Source organism: Cynocephalus volans, chromosome 11 (genome assembly GCF_027409185.1).
Source record: "Cynocephalus volans isolate mCynVol1 chromosome 11, mCynVol1.pri, whole genome shotgun sequence".
NCBI lineage: Eukaryota > Metazoa > Chordata > Mammalia > Dermoptera > Cynocephalidae > Cynocephalus > Cynocephalus volans.
In genome coordinates this window covers 24,963,979-24,983,069 of record NC_084470.1, presented here as the reverse complement: position 1 = coordinate 24,983,069, position 19,091 = coordinate 24,963,979, and the positions used below count along the sequence as shown (strand labels likewise).

At 50.2% G+C, this 19,091-nt stretch overlaps 1 protein-coding gene across 1 annotated transcript in view; it reads right to left on the bottom strand.

The window, feature by feature from the left end:
- LOC134391190 (ras-related protein Rab-6B) overlaps positions 1–19,091 on the bottom strand; it is a 63,280-nt gene that overhangs the window by 21,781 nt on the left and 22,408 nt on the right. The window contains exon 2 of the mRNA XM_063115156.1: positions 14,602–14,660. Within this exon, the coding sequence (XP_062971226.1) occupies positions 14,602–14,660 (59 nt within the window). The remainder of the gene's footprint in view (positions 1–14,601; positions 14,661–19,091) is intronic.

Sequence of the window (19,091 nt, the reverse complement as noted above, 5' to 3'; positions counted from 1 at the left end):
CTAAGAAACAGCCCGAACACTTCAGCTTGGCCTACAAGGTTGTTCAGGGCCTGCCCCTGGCTTTCTATAGCCTCATCTCCCCTTCGCCAAGCTTGTGCTTTATACTTGTGAACCCTGAAAGAGCCAGACCTTCGAGACAGATGCTGAGTGGCTAACTGGGTCTAACTTCTGAATGAAGTCAAGCAGTCATTTGCTGACTGGAATTTATACACGTATCCTGTGTCCTTGAAAAATCACAAGCTAAACAACAGGTGAACTTTGGGGCTTTCATAGCTGCCTGTCCCCCATTTACGCCACCCAATGAGCTGCTGGGAAGTCCCATTTCAGCACCTGGATTTGACCAATGAACTGTGATCTCTGGTCAATTTTAATCACAACCAATCAGAACTGACCATGCTTGCATCCCTCATTTGCATAGCAGACTGGAGTGGGAACCTGGGCAAGAACTTTCTCTAAATAAGACAACCCCTCTCTATTCTACTGGAGCACACCTTTGCCTTGTACTGAAGGCTGCATCTCCCTGATTTGCAAACTGCTCACCAAAATAGTCTCTTAATCTCCAAAATTATTTTCCAGTGGATTTTGTTAACATATTTTAGTAATATTACTCTGTTTGGAACTCCCCATAACGAGGGACTTTGTGCATCTGGGCCTTTCTGATGCAGATCCCTCCCCTGGAATGCTTTTAAATGTGGTGAATATTTATTAGAATTCAAGATTCAGCAACTGTGCAAATCATTTTCTGAGCCCTAAGGTTGGTGCCAGGGCCCCTCACTTAACACTTTCCCTACTAAATTGGAAAGATCTCATACTGGTCAACCTCTCCCTATTGCCAGTGATTTGGTGATTCCCAACACGTAGCCTGAGGATGCCTTGCATCAGAAGCACATCAGGGGCTTGTTAAACTTGTAGATTCCTGAGCCCTGCTCCGGCAGAATCACAATCTCTGGGGTGTCAGTGTGCAAATCAGAATTCCAGACAAGCCCTCAGATAACTCATTTGTGCAGTAAAGTCTGCAGACAGCTGCCTTGTGCTGTCATCAGAGTCTGAGGAGCCTGGGGTGTCCAGGAGTGGCAGATTCCCTGGTTGGGATGAGACAGAGGGAGATGCTTACACAGGAGAAGGTGCTACTCACAGATAAAGAAACCAAGACTCACTCAGAACCAAGGTCACACAGGTGGGGGTGACAGGGCCAGGATGTGACCCCATGTCTCCCTAACTGCAAAGTCTCTGCTCTGGACTATTCAGCTGTCCTCCCTCTGCTTCCTGAAATCCCTTCAGTTTTGAAGGTGTCACTGGGTTTGCCCGGGGGCCACGTCCTATCTGGCTCCCTATTGTCAGAATCTTATGGTCATTAGCTCAGCAGAGCCCACTTAAGAGGAAGTGGGCATTTCAACAGAAAAAAAAAGAGCCAGCTCTCTTAAGGACAGAATAGAAACAAGAACTTTTAAGAGGGTCTCAGTTACCAGAAAATTTCTAGCTCCTTGGCATCATCTATCACAAGGCACAAGGCACAAGAAGCTGGGCCTGCACTACTGCCAGCTGGAGCCCATCTTTCTCAGAAAGGCCTATCTGCAGAGAGAAGGTGGGCCTGGTCTCTGCTGGGCAGCAGCTTTGTGGCAAACAGTGTAAGTAATTAATACTTATTCACGTATTCATTCTTGAGTGCCTACTATGTGCTAGACACAGAATAAGCCCTGGTTCCTACCTATAAGGACAGAACTATTATCCCTGACAGATGGAAAGGACTAGTGCAGTTAGAGGGACCCTAAGGGTCCAGAGGAGGGAGACTGTGCTTGAGATTGAATTCTGGAGGTGGGGCAGATATGCATGTCCTTGAATGAACACTAACTTTCCAGCAGGTGAAAATGGGGAGTAGTGGGGGATCAGAGGTGCAGGGAGAAACATCTCAGGTGGAGGGAATGGGGGGGTTTGGATTTCAGTAACGGCAGAGGTCCCATCAGGTCTAGGAGACAGGCAAAGAGGTGTGTGTTGAAAACAGCAGGGTGGAGAGGAAGGAGCACTTGGAATGATATCAAGGACAGGTGGGACTCGGTGGTTGTGAAAGATACAGAGAGGCTGGGTGACTGAGACAAAGTACCTTTAACCAAAAAGGAGGAGGGGAGGCTTGCATGGCTGGGAACACTATCTTCACTTTGCAGATGACAAACTAGAACCATGCAGAAGGGAACTGACTTGCCCAGGGTCTCACAGCAAGTCAGCAAGGTCATGGGGGCTAACTTGCATCTTCTCTGATGATAAGTCATGGGCTTGGGTGAGGAAATAAAAGATAACCTTCATGGGTTTGCTTCTTTGGAGCACATCCCAGATTGGGTGACTGCCAAGGGATGGACCAAGGTGCTGTTTCTCTGGAGCATCTGCAACCACACGACTAGAACTAATGATAAGTGACCACACTTGGGTGTCACTCATGCCACCTAAATGGGAAGCCATAGAGCTAGATCCAGACTGCTGGACATTCTCCTTCTCACAGGGGATGAGCATCATTCCCAAGTAGTCTTGGGAAGTCATTGGGCTCACCAGCCAAGCCAGGACTGCTTAGCGTCAAAGAGGATGGTGCTCCTGGGTTTCCTGGGGCTGCTGGGCTCTGACTAGGAATTGTGCTTACTACTGTTCTGCTGTGTCCTCCAGGCTCTGACTTGTGCCAAATCAGATCCTCAGAGGCCATGGGTCTCAGCTGCTTTGCTCCCCCCTTTCAGAATGGCTTCAGCAGAAGGTGTGCCAGATGAGGTTGACATTGTGCTTTGGAGGTCTGTGAGGGTCTGTACCACAAATTGCCATGTGAGGAGTCTGTCTGGCTGGTCACACTGCTGCTAGACCCTCTACCTGCCAAGCCATTTCACATACATGAAATTAGAATCAGGGAGTCATGCACGGTGTTTCCTTTCCCTACGGCTACCAGGACACTCAGAGCTAAATGCTGAGCTCCATGCAGTATTTCTGCTACAGCTATCTCCTCTACACTCCATTCTTTCCCGGTGCTAGTTTTTCCTCCTCCATATATGTAGTATGGTCACAGCTGTGGCTCCCACCTCAGGTTCACTTTGGAGGAACATGGAGACACCAGACTAAAAGAACAACTAGGTACCCAGGTAGGCCACATCTTCCTGCAAAAGGCCCCAGCAACCTTGATGATTCCTGCCACAGAGGGGCACTCCCTCTCAAAGGTCAGCACAGGTCACAAAAGGATGTGAGCAGACATATGGATGAGTGGTGTTACACACACGTACATGTAACCGTGTACTGGTTTACATGTAGAAGTATGTGTACGTGGATATGAATGGGTGTGTTATGTTTGTGTGTGTGCGTATGAGAGTGTGGGGTGGGGAGGGGCCACTTCTGCTCTGAAGGTAAAGCCCAGATCCATGGCACACACGTAGTCCCAGCTATGCCAGGGAGCTAAGGTGAGCAGAAGCCTTCATAGGCCCTCAAGGTGGGGAGCGTATGGCTGCCAGCAGATCTAGGTTGCCTGTCAATGCCTCCCAGGACAGACCACAGTTAGCCCTAGAGGAGCTGCCATGCAGCTAGCAGAGTGCCCCACCCAAAGGGACCTGAGTGGGGTCGAGTGCCTAGAGGGCCCCAGTCTCTTTTCAGTCACTTCTGCCAGTGTTGGCAGGGTCTGAGTACTCTGTGAGGAGCTTGGAAAAACTCCTGGAAAAATGCTTAGCCTCCCTGGCTCTTAGTTTCCTCATCTCAAAAACAGGGATCTTCACAGCTTCCTGCAAGAACTATTGGATCTAATGAGTTAGACTATGTGAAGGTACTCTGTATTCTGTGACATGGCTGCATAAACAAAAATGAGGAACAGTTATTAGTGACCAACTGACCCAGGGATTCCCAAGAGAAGCTGCAGAACCCACCCCATGGAGACCCTCCAACAATGTTTCTCAGTCGTTACGTGAAGCACAGCCCTATGAGATGATCTTCAGGACAAAAGTAAACTGTGATATTTCTGGGAAAGGCTGCATATTCCAGCCTCTAGTAGAGAGAATCTCTAGTAAAGCTTCTCATAAAGCTCACTGGCATATTAAAGGCTCTGACAAGTCCTGCACCAAAGAAACACGAACCCAATGTTTCCCACACTTCTTGCCCTAGGAACCTTTGTGCTTGTAATACCTACTGATATCCCAAAAAATTAATGTTCCCAGAGCTTCAGCAAGGGCTGACCCTCAAAGAGGTGGGTTCTAAAGGAGAGCACATCCCTCTCCCAGCTTGCCATGGAGTCTCATTCAAAGCCTTCTTCTCTATACTTCATGTTCTCTTGTGAGGTATGGAGCAAATTATTTTTGCTGGTAACTATTCCACAGGGATGTAAAAACAGGATATCAAGACAACGTAAGCAGCAGGCTTGCCTTTGGGGACTCTCCTGCCAGTCCACAATCCTCCCTGGTGGGGCTGCATGCACCTCCTGTACTGCACCATGTCCTCTGGGGAGGCTGGACCACCCTGCTGCGATCAGGTTGCCCCAAACCTGGCTGTGCTTCTTTATAACTTTAACATCTGTGCTTGCAAATAGCAATGTCTGTGAAAAATGGCAGGCGCTTCATTTTATGCAAAATGTCAGGAAACTTAACAAGCCCAGACTTCACAGCTGCATCCACATTTACCTTCTTCTGAACATGGTATTAAACAGTATCAACAGGGGTTCAGACATGCAGCGCAGAATGACACTATGTTCTGTGCCTCCCTCTACACAGAAGCTTCTATTGGCCCAGCTAATCCCTGAGGAAAGAGATGTTTCCTGAAGCACTTGTTGAAATCTTCTTTGCTATGTGCATTTGTTATAAAATATAATTTTGTATCCACATTCTGACAAGATACTGTAATAAAGTCTGCAGTGAAAATTTGCATGGTAATTTGCATAAGTTGACTCAGGATTCTCTTCTCAGGAAGAAAAATAACGAAAAGGCATGTATGTGTGTCTTCTTTTCACCTTGGCCAGGCCTGGACCCAGGGCTGGGCAAGCATCCATAAGTGGCAGAAAGCAGCTGGGCACAATAAGCCCTTGACAATGAAGCTGCTGTCTGTCTCTGTGCCACCAACCATTGGATGAAAGTATCACAGCAAAGTCATGCAAATTAGCATGGAAATGAGTCTGGCAAAATTTAGGAATTCAGACTGGCAAGTGGGTGCTTTGTGGGGAGGAGACTACAGCCTCTGAAAACATGCTGGTCAAGGTCTGTCCTTGCCAGAAGCTCAATAATGCTCCCTGCGGGAGGAATGTTGGCTCAGGAGGTTGCAGCGCAGGTACCTGGATTCTGTCAGACACCTCGGTTTAAAAGTCTGTGTGTTCCTGGTGACCACTTTCTCCCAACCAGAGTGGCTTGTGCTTTAGTCACAACCCAATTTAAATATTTACCAATTGCTCTTTTATTTCCTATGGTCTAAAACAGCAACCAAACAATATGTACCTTCGAACACTAAATAAGGGGTTAAATTTAATCAAAATCAGCCAGTCCCTTCAAATGCCATACACATGACCAGGGATGTGTGGCCTGAAGCTCCCTGAGAGGTCCCCCTAAGGGTGACAAATGGATCCAGGTGTGCCAGCCCTCCTCTCAGTTCTTAGGCTGATGCCCCAGGTGGTGGTTTTGAGGGCATCTAAGAACTTTACCTTTGTGTAACCTACAAATGAATTAGGAAGGATGACTAAAATCTGGGGCAGAGAATTGCATCATGGGGCTATCTAACTTATGAAAAGCATCAGAAACTACTGGTGGATTCCTCCAATACCCATTGTCAATCTCCTACTTCCTTGTTTGACTCTACTTTAAAGACTATAAAAGCTAAATTCTGCTTTCCCAGCCTCTCTAGAGGCCAATGGTGATCATGTGACCCAATTCTGGCCAATAAGACATAGCAGCAATCTGCTGGAGGGGAGGGATTCCAGAGAAGCTCTTGCTTTCTTTTTCTGCACTGAATGTAGATGTGATGTCTGGAGCAGCAACAGCCAGCCTGCATGAAGAACCCACATGCCTAGAAGGTAAAACAGGACAAGAGCAAGTCTGGGGTCCACTGTGCAACGTGCCAACTGCAAGTCCCACCACGACTTCTTGCACCTGGAAAACCAAAACCCTTCTTTAAGTCACGTTAGCTAGCTTTCTGTACCAGAAGGTGACCATGTTCCTATCTGTAAAGGCTGACAAAAGAGAGGGAGAGAAGGGCAGAGGAGAGGAAGAAGGGAAAGAAAAGATATTACAGCCTGGGCAAGTCTGCCCTCAGAGTAGTCCCAGGTAGACGTCCAGAGGGAGCACCCAGATGACTAGTGGCGCCCCAGTGGGTCTCTGAGGCAGTGTCATCTCGCCACAGTGACTGGCATTCAGATTTCACTATATAAGATTATGACTAATGTTTTGACTGCAGAATGTAATGTTTGCAAAAGATGGAACTACACTGTGTGCCTTGGGTTGAATGTCCACCCAAAACTTAATTCCCACTGTAACTGTTCAGCGTGAGAAATCCTATTATGGTAAATGAAAGGTGGGGCCTTTGAAGAGATGATTAGATTGTAGGACCATGCCGTACTGAATGGGCTAATAATGGTGGCCATGGGGTTGGTTCTGAGGGCTTTAAAAAGAGAGTAGTGAGGAACTCTCTCTCTGCTCCACCATTTTCTGCCATGTGAGACCCCTGCATTGTTGGAAAGCCACCACTACAGAAGACCACCAGAAGTGTTCCCTGGACATTGGACTTCCCAGACTCTGAAACTGTAAGCAACAGATTTCATTTTCTTCATAAATCCCCAGTTCCGTGTATTTTGTTATAAGCAACAGCGTGGACTAATACTCTGTGTAATACAATAAGGTCACCATGTTGCTAGAGTTAACTGAGGACTTGAGTTCAGTGGTCTGCCAGGTCTAGGCGGTCAAGCGTCATCTGGCAGACCTGCAAAGCCCCGCACAAATGCACAGGCTGGCATGACTGGGACACCCACACCTCCCACAGGAACACTGCTGGCAAGTTACTGTTACTTTTCACTTCATCATTATCAGCTTGGTTTGTAGGCTTGTTACCATTTGTGTTTTTTGCCTTTTTCTATACAGTGTGTAGTAATGCACATAAGTGTCAACAGCGGCTCTAGCCCATAGTTTTCCACCACCTAGACTTGAAGATCTATATGAGCTACAGCTCAAGTACAAATCAACCACATTCCTACTTTTTTTTTTTTAAACCATATCCTACTTCTAAAGTTTGAAGCCACTGGTCTAGGTGAAAGAGGGGTTAAATACCATCCAAATAATTTCCAGGTTAAAAAAAATGCAATACTAAGAAACTGGAAAGTTTGGCCACGGTCCCCAGCAAGTGACAGACTCAGGAGTTGAACCCAGGCCTCCTCTGCATGCCTCCTTCTGAAGGAGAGAAGAAGACCTGAGGTCTAAGGCGACAAGCTGAATCCTCCTCCTCGTTGTGTGCCCCTCACTCTGACCCGCTCTACCACGGGTGAAAGGTCCTGTCCCTGTCTTCCCCAGGTGCTGGCGTGGTTACCTGGGCACCACATGGGGACACATGGCATCTTGGTTTCCATGGATAAAGTCCCCTCTTTCTGATACTCCACCTTCTCTCTACACTCAGGTCCCAGAAAACTCGTCAGTTCCCAGGGCTGTAGCAATCCACATTCTGGCCAACCTCTCACCGGCTGGCCCCATATAACAGCCACTTTGAAACATCTTGGCTATTCACTCACTACTCCCCACCGGACTCTTCATTTTTGTGTGTGTTGACGGCATCGATATTCTTCCAGGCTGTCTGGACAGAAACCTGGTACCCACTCGGGCCTCTTCCTCTTCTGCACCCTACAGACCCACTGTTTGCTCGTCCCTTCCATTGTCTTGTGGTCTCTCTCTCCTAGGCCCAGACCCCTCACTCACCTCCCACATAGCCTGCACAGCCGCTCAGTGACGCTCTCCCCTCACCCCTGCCCTGCCCCTTCTACACACAGAGCTGTATCTAAGTCTACATGCCCTGCCTCTCAACATGCCCCGCCTCTCAAAAACCCTGGTATCTTTCACCCCATCAGTGCCCTCAATAGCACTCCATTCCTACCCAATAAGCCCTAGCCCCCCATCCCCAGCCTCCAGGGCCTTCCACAGTCCCAGTCATCTGGGCCAACTACCCACTAGGCACGAATGGCACAGAGCCTGGTGCCCACAGTACTTCCAGGGGCCAATGAAAATGTTTCAATTTTAATTTCTCTTAAAATCAGAAGAAGAAGTGAATATAATAATAACAAATCCAGCCTGAATTATATTCATCTTTATACCAATATAGTTGTAAAAATATAATTTTTAATATATATTTTAAGAAGGAAGAGATCTGTATTACTTTGGTAGGGCTGCCATAACAAATATCACAGACTGGATGGCTTAAACAACAGAAATGTATTTCCTACAGTCCTGGGGCTGGAGTCCAAGATCAAGGTGCTGGCAGGACTGGCTGCTGCTGAGGCCTCTCTCCTCGGCTTACAGATGGCGCCTTCTCCCTGTGTCTTCACATCATCTTTCTTTGTACATGTCTGTGTCCTAATCTCCTCTTCTTATAAGGACACCAGTCATATTGAATTAGCGCCTGTCCTAATGGCCTCACTTTATCTCTGTAAAGACCCTGTCTTCATAGACAGTCACATTCTGAGTACTGGGGATTAAGACTTCAGCGTATGAATTTTGGGAAAACATAATTTAGCCCATAATAGGGCCCATGAAGGCAAAAGTGCCTAAGGCCCATGAAAGTCAGAATGCAGCCCTGCCAGTAATCCAGCCACAGGCACCACCATTACCCTGCACTCCAGCAGGCTGAGCCCCCCACACCACACGTGCACATGCACACGCACACAGCGCTGGGTCCTGACACCCTGGCCTTCCATGAAAGCTTCTCCTTCAGCATGCAATCATTGCTCCCTCCAGCATGGCCGCACCGACTCCTCCCTGTCCTTCCCCACCTGGCTCCCACCCTCTCCTCCAGGAAGCCTTCCTGACCACAAAAACAGCCCCTGATCCCTGCCTTGCCTGAAGCTCCATGCACCCAAAGGACCCGACCACCAGCCAGCAATTCTACTTCCGCTCTTCACGAGCTTCCACATTAATGCAGAATGGGAGGACGAGCAGGAAGGTACCTGCAGGACAGCAGCAGAGCTGGCTGTGACGTGAGCACAGCGGCCACACTAGGGGCAGCCCGTGCTAACACTGGGCAGCCAGGAGGTTCAGCCCCTCACTTTCATCATCGCCTGCCCAGAAGCTGGCACCTTGCAGATTTGCACCATGGCCACCCAATGACGGGACATACCCCTTAGAGTCAAGTGCCCAGGGAAATAAGATATGCACACATGCCCTGGCTGAGGGGCTGGTGTGGAACCTACCAGCGGCCCTGGGATGGGTGCAGCACCCCTATACCCCAGGGAAGGGTCCTAGCTGCCTCCTCTGGTGCCCTGCAGCACTTGATCCTGTCTCTTCCTGATCAAGCGCCTCATGCTGTGACCACAAGAGTCCTCTCCCCTGAACCCTGTACACTGACTGGCCTCTTGTCTGACAAATTGCACCTCCTTTTCCAGGTGAAGTACCAGTCATGTCACCCCGACCATCAGAGGAACATCTCTGTCCTGGCTGCCTCTCTGCTGATGTGAGCTCTCTGAGGGCAGGGACCCCAATGCCTTTGTCTCCTTATAGGGGACCCACCAGCAAAAAGGTGCTCAGTAACCTTGGAATCTTGTCCAAAGTCCTCCAGGTGTACCTTTCCCCATCTCTTTCCTGCACCTTGTTTGGGGAGGGTACCAGAGACCAGTGTCCATGAATGTGTGGATATGTCCACGGAAAATGTCCTGGCTTGGCCCACACCCAGGTCCTTTTCCTCAGCGAGCCCCACTTTGCACACTGGCAAAGGCTGTGTGGGGGCTTTTCAGGCCTGAGGCTTGGCTCCTTAGGCCTGTGTTGCCCAAGCCTGGCAATCCCCTGGACCACTTGGCTGGACAAGCATTAGCAGAACTTGCTGTCCCAGAAAGAGAGATGTCCATCAGAGCACCAGACACCATGTCTGAAAAAGCAGTTTTCCACACCCCCTAATCCCTCACAAGTACCCCTCTCCGAGCACCTGGAATGTGGGGCTCATGTGGCCCAGCTGGAGCTCAGTTCCTCTCTGAACAGCCAGTTCATCTGGCAGGGGCAGGCGCTGGTTTGGGACTGAGCGGACAGACAGGCAGCCCTGCAGACCCAACCACCAGACCCCAGTAAACACTCATACTTATTAAATCAAATCTTACACAAAGAAATCACTAGGAGAAACTTCGTGAGAACAAAAAGACATGCTGCTGAGATACAATTCTGAGGAAATGGCCTCAGCAGGTCAGACTCTGCAGCAGGCATGTGAGGGGCTGGAGGGGCTAGGAGCCTAGAGGGGCGAATGTGCGGAGGCCCAGGACAGAGGGTGCAGTCCCCACTGGGATCACACTGGAGGTGCTGGGACTCTGTAGTGGGTTGAAGAGTGTCCCTCCCAAAATTCACATCCACCAGGAACTTCAGAACACGAGCTTCTTTGGAAGCAGGGTCTTTGCAGATGTAATCAGTTAAGGATCTGGAGATGAAAAATCATCCTGGATTTTGGGTGAACCCCTAAATCCAGTGACTGAAGTCCTTGTAAGAAGAGGGCACACAGAAACAGAGAGGAGAGGCCATGAGAAGGTGGAGGCAGAGACTGGAGTTGTGCAACTCCAGGCCAAGGAGTGCCTGGGGCCACCCGAAGCTGCAGAGGCAAGTAAGGCTTCCCCACAGCTTCCAGGAGAAGCGTGGCCTCCCCACCTTGATCTTGGATTCTGCCCTACAGAACTGTGAGAGAATAAATTTCTGCTCTTCTAAGCCACTCAGCTTGTGGTCATTTGTGATGGCAGCCCCAGGAGGTGGGAGAGGAAAAACCCCAGGGCACAGTAGCAGGAATGACAGGACCAGCCGCAGGGTGAGGGCTTCCCAGGCAGCTCTTCAGTCTGTGAGGCCCCAGCAGAGGCCACACTTTGTTTCCTTCCCAAAGGCTCCACAGGCCCAGGCAGGCCTCGGTGCAGGCAAAGCTCCACAGTCCTTCAGAAGCACCCTCCACTCTGTGAGCGCGTGCCAGCAGGACCGCGCTTACTCCTGGGGACAGCCCATTAGGTCAGTGGCTTCCTAACTCATGCTGTGGTGTGAGGTTCAGGGATGGTCCAGTGGGCTCCAGCCTCGGCTGTAAGTTTGCCTCAATCACCCATGAGGTTTTAGAAGTGGTAATTCCTGAAGCAGCCTGTGAATCTCCCAGCTACCCCCCAATAGCTAATGCTCTCACAGAGCCAGGATAGAACCTGCGAGGAACCCCAGAAGAGCACTACTTGCAAATCCTCCCTGCCCACCCCAGCAGCCACCTGCAGAGGCCAGGCATCTATTACAGCTCTCTCGCAGGTTCCACACAGGTGGCCTACGGACCAGGCCTGCAGGTGTGCTCCATTTGGCTTATGGAAAGGGAAGGGGAGCTGGCCTGAAGACAGCCAAGTCTCATCACAATGCAGGTGCCAGAAAGTTTTTTTCCATAATAAATTTTGAAAGTAATTGCTTAGTTGGGGTTTTATATGAGAATTGTTGCAGACACGAATCTCATTTGGTTGTGACTTGATTTTTCATTTTTTCTTGGTGGCTGGCCTGTACAAGGATCAAACCCTGGACCTTAATGTTATCAGCACCACTTCTTCAAGTGAGTGGATTCAGATGGGATGATGGGCAGGGTAGTGAGAAGCCAGAGAGTACTTGTACATGTGTCAAGAGGAGAACAAGGGGGGACAGGGGGAATAGGGAGGTGAGAGCCAGGCAGGAGGAGGCAGAAGACCTGCTGCCCCGAGGCATGTCACTAGAGCCTGCCAGGAGGACAGAACCTCCCAAGAGTCTAGCAGTGAAACCCAGCTCTGCAGACCCAGGTCTTCATGCCAGCCCCGAGTGGCCTCATGCATGTTCAGCCCCAGACCAAGGGAGGAGTCACTGACTGACACTGGGGTGAGGTTGGACTCCCCTCTGCCCTCCATGCCTTGGCTGAGGGCAGGGCCAGGCTCTGTGGTCAGGCCACTTTCTCCTACTGCCTCTCCAAACTCAGTCTGGCACTTGACAGGCATCTGTGGTCAGAAGGAGTAAATGGGAGGGCTGGAGAGAGAGCTCCAGAGACATACAGAAAGGATGGGAGGGCGGGAGGAGGGAGAGACTACATCCTGAGAATTGCCTGGGTGCCTCAGCCAGGCAAGGCAGGGCAAGCTCTGCCGGGCCACACTGGCTGACGGATGGGATGTCTATGGGGGTGGGGGCGGCAGGGAGTGGTGATTGTGCAGGGGAAACATGGGGGAGGGAAGAGTTCATCCCCACAGAGCCCTCGGGGATCTTATCTACTTCCCAAATGCCTCTGCCCTCATATTAAGAAAAACACAATTAACAAAATAACACCCTCCTACATCTCCAGAGAACTCATTAAAATGAGCCTGTGAGTGCACAGAGCTGGAGCCCCAGTCCCCCCTGCCCAAAGTAAGAAAATCCTGCTACAGGGAGGGCAGTTGTTTCTCTCTGGGACTTCTCCCTGTCTCACCATGACACTGGACCTCTGCGTTCTCTCATTCTTGCTAGGGTCTAAAAACTGAGGCAGACAGTGCCTCTCTAAGCCACTTCTGTGCCAACGAGCATTTGTGATACCAACTGTGGCCAGACCACATGCTGGGCCCACAAATGCAGTGGTCCGAGCGGGTCCTGGCCTTACCCAAGCCCAGAGCAGAGCACATGGGAGTTATTGTAGAGATGGGAGGACAAATTAGCCCTGAGGACAATGTGCTGCAGGAAGAGAGGGTCGTGGAGTGGGAGCAGTGCCCAGGAAGAGCCTCACTGCTCAGAGGAAACATTTGCTCTAAACCTTGAGAGTCAGAAGAATTTTCACAGCAGAGAAGAGGACAGAGAAGGGCATCCCAGCAGAGGCAACGGCATGAACCAAGGTGTGGAGGCATGACAGTGACAGTGTAGGGAGCAGCAAGCCCACTGGACCATGGGACAAAATGACTGGAAGAGTTGAGGCTTCATTCCATACCAGCAGAGGCTGCTGCAAAGGCCCTGGGTCACTGCGCCAAGACTACAAACCAGCCAAGTTTCACTGTTTTCAATGGGACACCAACAGGTGGCATTTTAAGTAACTTAATACTCAACACAATCAAATAATCAAAATAGTATGAGGGATCATGAGCCAAAGCCCCTGCCCTAGGGCTGTACACATCTCTCAGGGCCCCTCTCCCAGAGCCCCTCTCCCAGAGCCTCACATTCTTATCCTACAGCCAGTTCTCACCGAGTCCACAGGTTATCTAGTATTGCAGACTACAGCAGAGTAAAAGCAGAGGTAAAAGTAAAAATTGAGACCACAGCACAGAGAGGCTGTATTTGAGGCAAGAATGATAATTGGTCCAGAAGAAGCCAGACAGACTAAAAAGTAGACACAGAACTGTCATCTGCAGCGATCTGTGCTTCACATCTTCTGTAAGTCCAGGAAGGGGGAGGGACATCTTAGAATAGCGGTCCCCAGTGTGTTCTATAAATATTTGTCCTTTGAGGACTTGATGACAAAAGGATCCATGATCAAATACATCATGGATTCTGCACACTACATCCCTCTTTCAGCAAATCAAAACCGTGCACTGATGTAGTAAAGGCCCGGAGAAGTCCTGCAGTGCAGCAGTTGATTTACTTTTGCTCCCCCAGTGTTCCCTACATCTGTACAGGCTCTGAACCATGCCCCACCTTTTTTTTTTTTTTTTTTTTCCGAGAAACACCTATCAACATCTCTTGGAACTAGTATCTCACATAACCCTGTGGCTTAGAAAAATACATTATTACTTGTCTCTATCCTAAGGAAGAAAACAATATCTTTTTTCTTAAAAATAGTAGAAATGATTAAGTTTCGTACCTTTTGCAAAAAGCTATAGTTGCAAGGAAAATTCACGTCACTTGCACAAATCTCACCACTCGCCAGGAAAGTGGCATGTTACTGACCCCCAAGAGCTCAGCTTTCAGGCCACCTGGAGCTATTTCTGGGCCTCTGGTGGACCCCAGACCACCCCTCCAGAGCCAGGAGCCGCCTTCCTTCTCACACAGGGCAGGGTAAGCCCATCATAAAAGCCTCTCCATGAAAAGAAGTGCCTCAGCAAGTATGCGTGTGTCCCAGCAAACAAACCACGCTTAAGGAGCAAGTGCTCCCAACACTACCTTTCTCCTGTTGCACTTTTGTCTTGCTCCTCTTCCACTTGATGGCCCCCCAAGTACCCAAACACTATAATGTTGAGACCAGCCAGTGAGGAGAAAGAGAACACAGACTGAAGTGTGTCCTCACTATTTTTAGAATTTCCCTCTGGAAAATGTTTCCTTTACTGAGGCCTGGACCTTCAGAAGGGCTCAAGATCTTTGCTGGGCTGGGGCCAGTACGCAGATTGGAAGCTCCTCTGCAGCAAAATGACACCGAGGAACCCAGGGCCATCCCACTCTCATCCCAGCTCAGCAAGCCCTGGAGTGCGGCCAGGTGGGTGGGGTGGGTTGGGGGTCGGCAGCCAGGACCCTTCCTCACCTGGTACGTGTTGTCGAAGCTGTCGTACATGAACCTCGTGATCAGAGACGTCTTCCCGACTGAAAAACAAGAAGAGAGGTGTTCAGCTACGGCATCTGAGCAAGGCTCTTCTAAACACATTTCACTTGAAGGAAACAGATAAAAAAAGCACAGAGGAAAGACGGAGTTGCTGAAACACAGAGGTAGTGGGAGGCAGGACCCTGAAGCAAGGCAGCTGGGTCACTACACCAGGAGGGCCGCGAAAGAGCTCCAGCTAGGCACCAGGCAGAGCGCCACGAGGAGGCCGCCGCCCACTGCCCCCTGAATTCCCACTGCCCAATCCAGGTCTTCCTTGACCCAGGGGAGCCCACTTCATGTAAAACTGTATACGAAGAATCAGAGCAAGAGGGCACAAAACTCCAGCCCACGTTCACCTGGAAATGCCATCTTGCTGGTCATACATGGGGTGGAAGCCTGCTCTTTATTGCCCGTTCATTCAGCCTGGGAAAGGTGGCTTTCCAAGGAACTAGGGGCAGGGGGAGCAAACAGGTCATTTTCCAGTGTCTCTCATGGGCAAGACTACTCTTTGCAGCATGTGCCTGACTGTCCAGCTCAGTGAAGGATGTTTAGCATCCCTGGATCCCACTGGGTAAATGCCAGGAGGATCCCTAGTCATTGTGACAATCATGGATTCACCCACACATGTGCGAATGCCCTGGAAGGGCAGTAACACCCTCAACCAAGAACCACTGGTATGGCTGAGAAAAAACAGGAAGTCTCTTGGGAATCCCACAAATGGTGCTAATTCCCCAGACTACAGGGTTTGGCTTCTGACCTAACCCTGTGCAGGTCCCGTGGGATCTGGCAGTAGCAGAAATGCCTACTGCTGCATTGCTAACCGTCTGGGAGGGAAAAAGGGCGATAAGGGATATTTGTTGGGTCATGCCTGTGTGAAGTACTTCTCTACAATGTCCCATCATGTCTGCCACAGTCTTGGGAGGCTCAGTGGGTGACTTGCCCAGCTGAGCTGGCTCAGAGCCCTTTCTGCTCTGGGCTGCAGGAGACAGGTTACCCTGGAGGGGAAGCAAAAGAGACGCCCCAGAGCCCTCTGTTCTGCCTCTTCTCGTTTCACTGGTGGGACATCCATAGGCTGGGCCTGGTGGAGTGGCTGGTCCCTGCTTGGATGGAGTAGGACAAGCCAACAGGGCCCTGTAGGGAAAGGGCTTTTACCAGTTTTGAAGCTCCAACAGTGTGCCATATAATAGATGACTGTGATCATCTCCCAATAGCCAACATTTGCTAAGGGAAAGACTATCATCTTCTAGCCAGAACATATGAAAGACTGTTTGGGCTAAATTCAGAAGAACCCATCTTTGACCCAGATTTGGTGAGCTGGATTCAAATCCTACTGGCATGCTTTTTAGCTGTGTCACCCTGAGGAGGTCACCACCTCTCTGGGCCATTTAGAAATGGGTATAATAACATCAAAGACTTCAGAGGGCTGCAGTTAAGAATTAAATAAGATAATAAAATGCAAGGCACATACATAAGAAATGCTTTAAAGTAGTAGTAGCAAGTAACTGAGATAATTGAGGCAGTTTACAGAATATCAGATGGAAAAAAAATATTACCACCCCTGTCATACAATAAAGAATTTGACTCATCTTTGTTCCTGGGAGGAGGACTCTAAGTCCTTAGAATTCCTGAGTAATAGGAGTGTCTTTGTTATTCCTGAGCCCTCCATCACACCTGAGTCTATGCTAATGAAGTGACTCATGGTGGGCCCCCAGCTTCAGGATGGGGGTTGGCTATGCCAGAAAGGCCAATCATGTCATTAGAGAGTAGGGGCTTTGAGCCAGCCTAACCTCCAGAGAGGAGAGAGAAATGGGAGATTGAATTCAATCATGTGGCCAATGAGTCTCTCAAGCCTACACAGTGAAACCCCAATAAAAACCCTGGACACTAAAACTCGGTGGAGATTCCTAGTTAGTGAACACAGTGATGTGCTGGCAGGGTGACATGCCCTGGTTCCACAGGGAGAGGGCAAGGATGCTCTGCAGGCAGGACCCTCCCAGACCTTGCCTTGCATGTCTTCCTTTGGCTGGTCCTGATTTGTAGCTGTTACTATAAAACTGTAATCATAAGGATAGTACTTTCCAGAGTTCTGTGAGTCATTCTAGAGAATTATCAAACCTGAGGTGGGAGGGTCATAGAAACCCCTGTACTTGTAACTAGTCAGTCTGAAGCACAGGTGTCAGGAGATGCCACCGCAGCTGGTGTCTGAAGGGGCAGTCTTACTGGGGACCATGCCCTTAGAGTCTAATGCAAACTCTGGGTGGTTAGTAGCAGAACTGAACTGCAGAATACTAGCTGGTGTTAAAATAGCCACATTTCTGGAGGAACACCTGGGGGGTGAGCAGTAATGTACCCAAGATCTCTTCCAATTTTACCTAGAAACAGCTCTTTGAGCTTCTGACAGAAATGAGACTGTAAAGAGCATTCCAACTGCTTTAACTCTCCCCTTCAATTTCACATAAAGGTGAGAAGTGGGGGCCTCCCACGCCTTGAGGCAGACCTGGCTGGGAACTGCTAAGGGGACCACAGAGCGGAAAGTGGGACAACCCTGAGCTGGCACAGGGCAGATGAACTGGGGAGAACAGAAGCATCCTCCTTTTGAGAGGCAGTGGAAAGTCACCACCTCCTCAGGAAGAGTGGGATCCCAGGGCCCACGGGCAACTTCCCTAGGCAGCTTCCACATCTTGCACCTCAGGGAAAAGGGGCTGGCATCAGGGAGCAGGTGCCAGGATGGAGAGACAGTGGAATCTCAAAAAGCCACTAAAGGAACAGGAAGTTCATGGAGTAGCTGAGAATTTAGAAATCCCTGCCATCCCTTCTAATGCCAAGTTGCCCCTTCTTGAGACACCAGCCACTGGTTGTGGATTAGTACTGGCCTGCAGGATAAAATCTAGGTGGAAAGAGAAAACACCAAGAAAATACTTGCTTACTGGGACTGTGCAGGAGGAACTTTTAAGTGCGGGGTCCTGGCCAGTCTCGATATTTTCTAAGCATTTCCACAGTAACCACAATAGGCAACAAGCGAACCCAGTATTGACAGAGCACGTCCCAAGCACCTGCTAGGGGCTGTGCCAGGCACGGCTTTACACGACAGGAGTAAACAGTGGTGATGTGGCACCAGCGCCCCATAAACTTGCGGCAGCACTGGGCTAAGCCATTAGCACCACCCTTCCAGCACTCAAACCTGAGCAGGCACTCATGCCATCCTACTTCACACAGGGGACATAAGTTGACAGCCACTGGCCCAGGATCCCAGCTGAGTGGGCCTGGAATGTGGCTGTCTAACCAGAAATTCAGCTCCTATCCCAGGCCCTCCTTGGCATCTATGGTCATGCTGGGTTCAGGGCTCTGCCAGGTCATTATTGCCATCACTTGTGGATATCATCCAGCTCCAGGGAATGGCCCCTGCCAAGCCAAGGATCCTTTTTCTTGGGACTGGCTGGAGGCAGGGCCTCCCCCTACTTGAGAGGTGCTTGACTCAATCTGGAAGGTCAGAAACTGGGACCTGAGATGCCCTGGAGGTGCCCTGTGGGGCTCAAAGAGGGTTCAGGAAGCAAAGGAACGGACTTGAGCACCTGGGACCCAGCACCCCCACTGACGCCTGGACTGGATGAGGGGCTCGTTCTTGCTCTGCTGTGAAAGGGAATGGCTGGAATACTGTTCCTCTTTTTCTCACTTCTCAGAGCAGAGGCCTCCTTCCTCCCTGCCTTTGAACTCTCCCAAGAGTTCTGTTCATGGCTATCAGGATAATGTGGCTAAGACTCTGGTCTGAACTTGCCAGTCTGGCTTTTCACTACCACCTCCGGTAGCTCTCCATTTCCTGCAACATTGTGCCCAAGGCCCCCAAAGACTCTCTCCATCTGTACCCCACCCACCAAGCCAGCCCATCCTTCTCTGCAAAGTGCATTGCTAGTCAGAATGGAGTCCTTAGACCTCCCGATATGCCCTGGCCACCCTGCAGCTGGGAGAGATGCACCAACCCTCCCCCAAACATTCTCTAGTCTCCTCTACGTGGGGACAGCTCCTGATAGGCCCAGCCTTTCTCACCCCTCCCTGGCCACCACAGCTCTCTGTAGCATATGTCTGTGCTCCTCATTTCTGGTCAGTGTGTCTCAGTCCCCAGCTTGAGTAAGTCTGTGACTGCAGGGCCTCCCCCCAACCCTGGACACCAAAGCTCCCCAGTCTGCAGGGGACTGGCCAGCTGACCAGCTCTCAGAGCACAGAGAGGGCAGCACTGTTAGACATGGACTGCAGAAAAGGCATCCTACATCTGCTCTCTGGGATGCTTCCTGGGACCCAAAGAAGAGCTTCTTACCAAGAGCGCCTCTGACCACTTCTGCCCAGCCTCTGTCATGGCCTCACAAAAAGGCACTGGGCGGGTGGAGGGGCTGCCCTGTGCTAAGCTCCTCTCCCCTCTAAAGGGCAGAAGCCCCTTC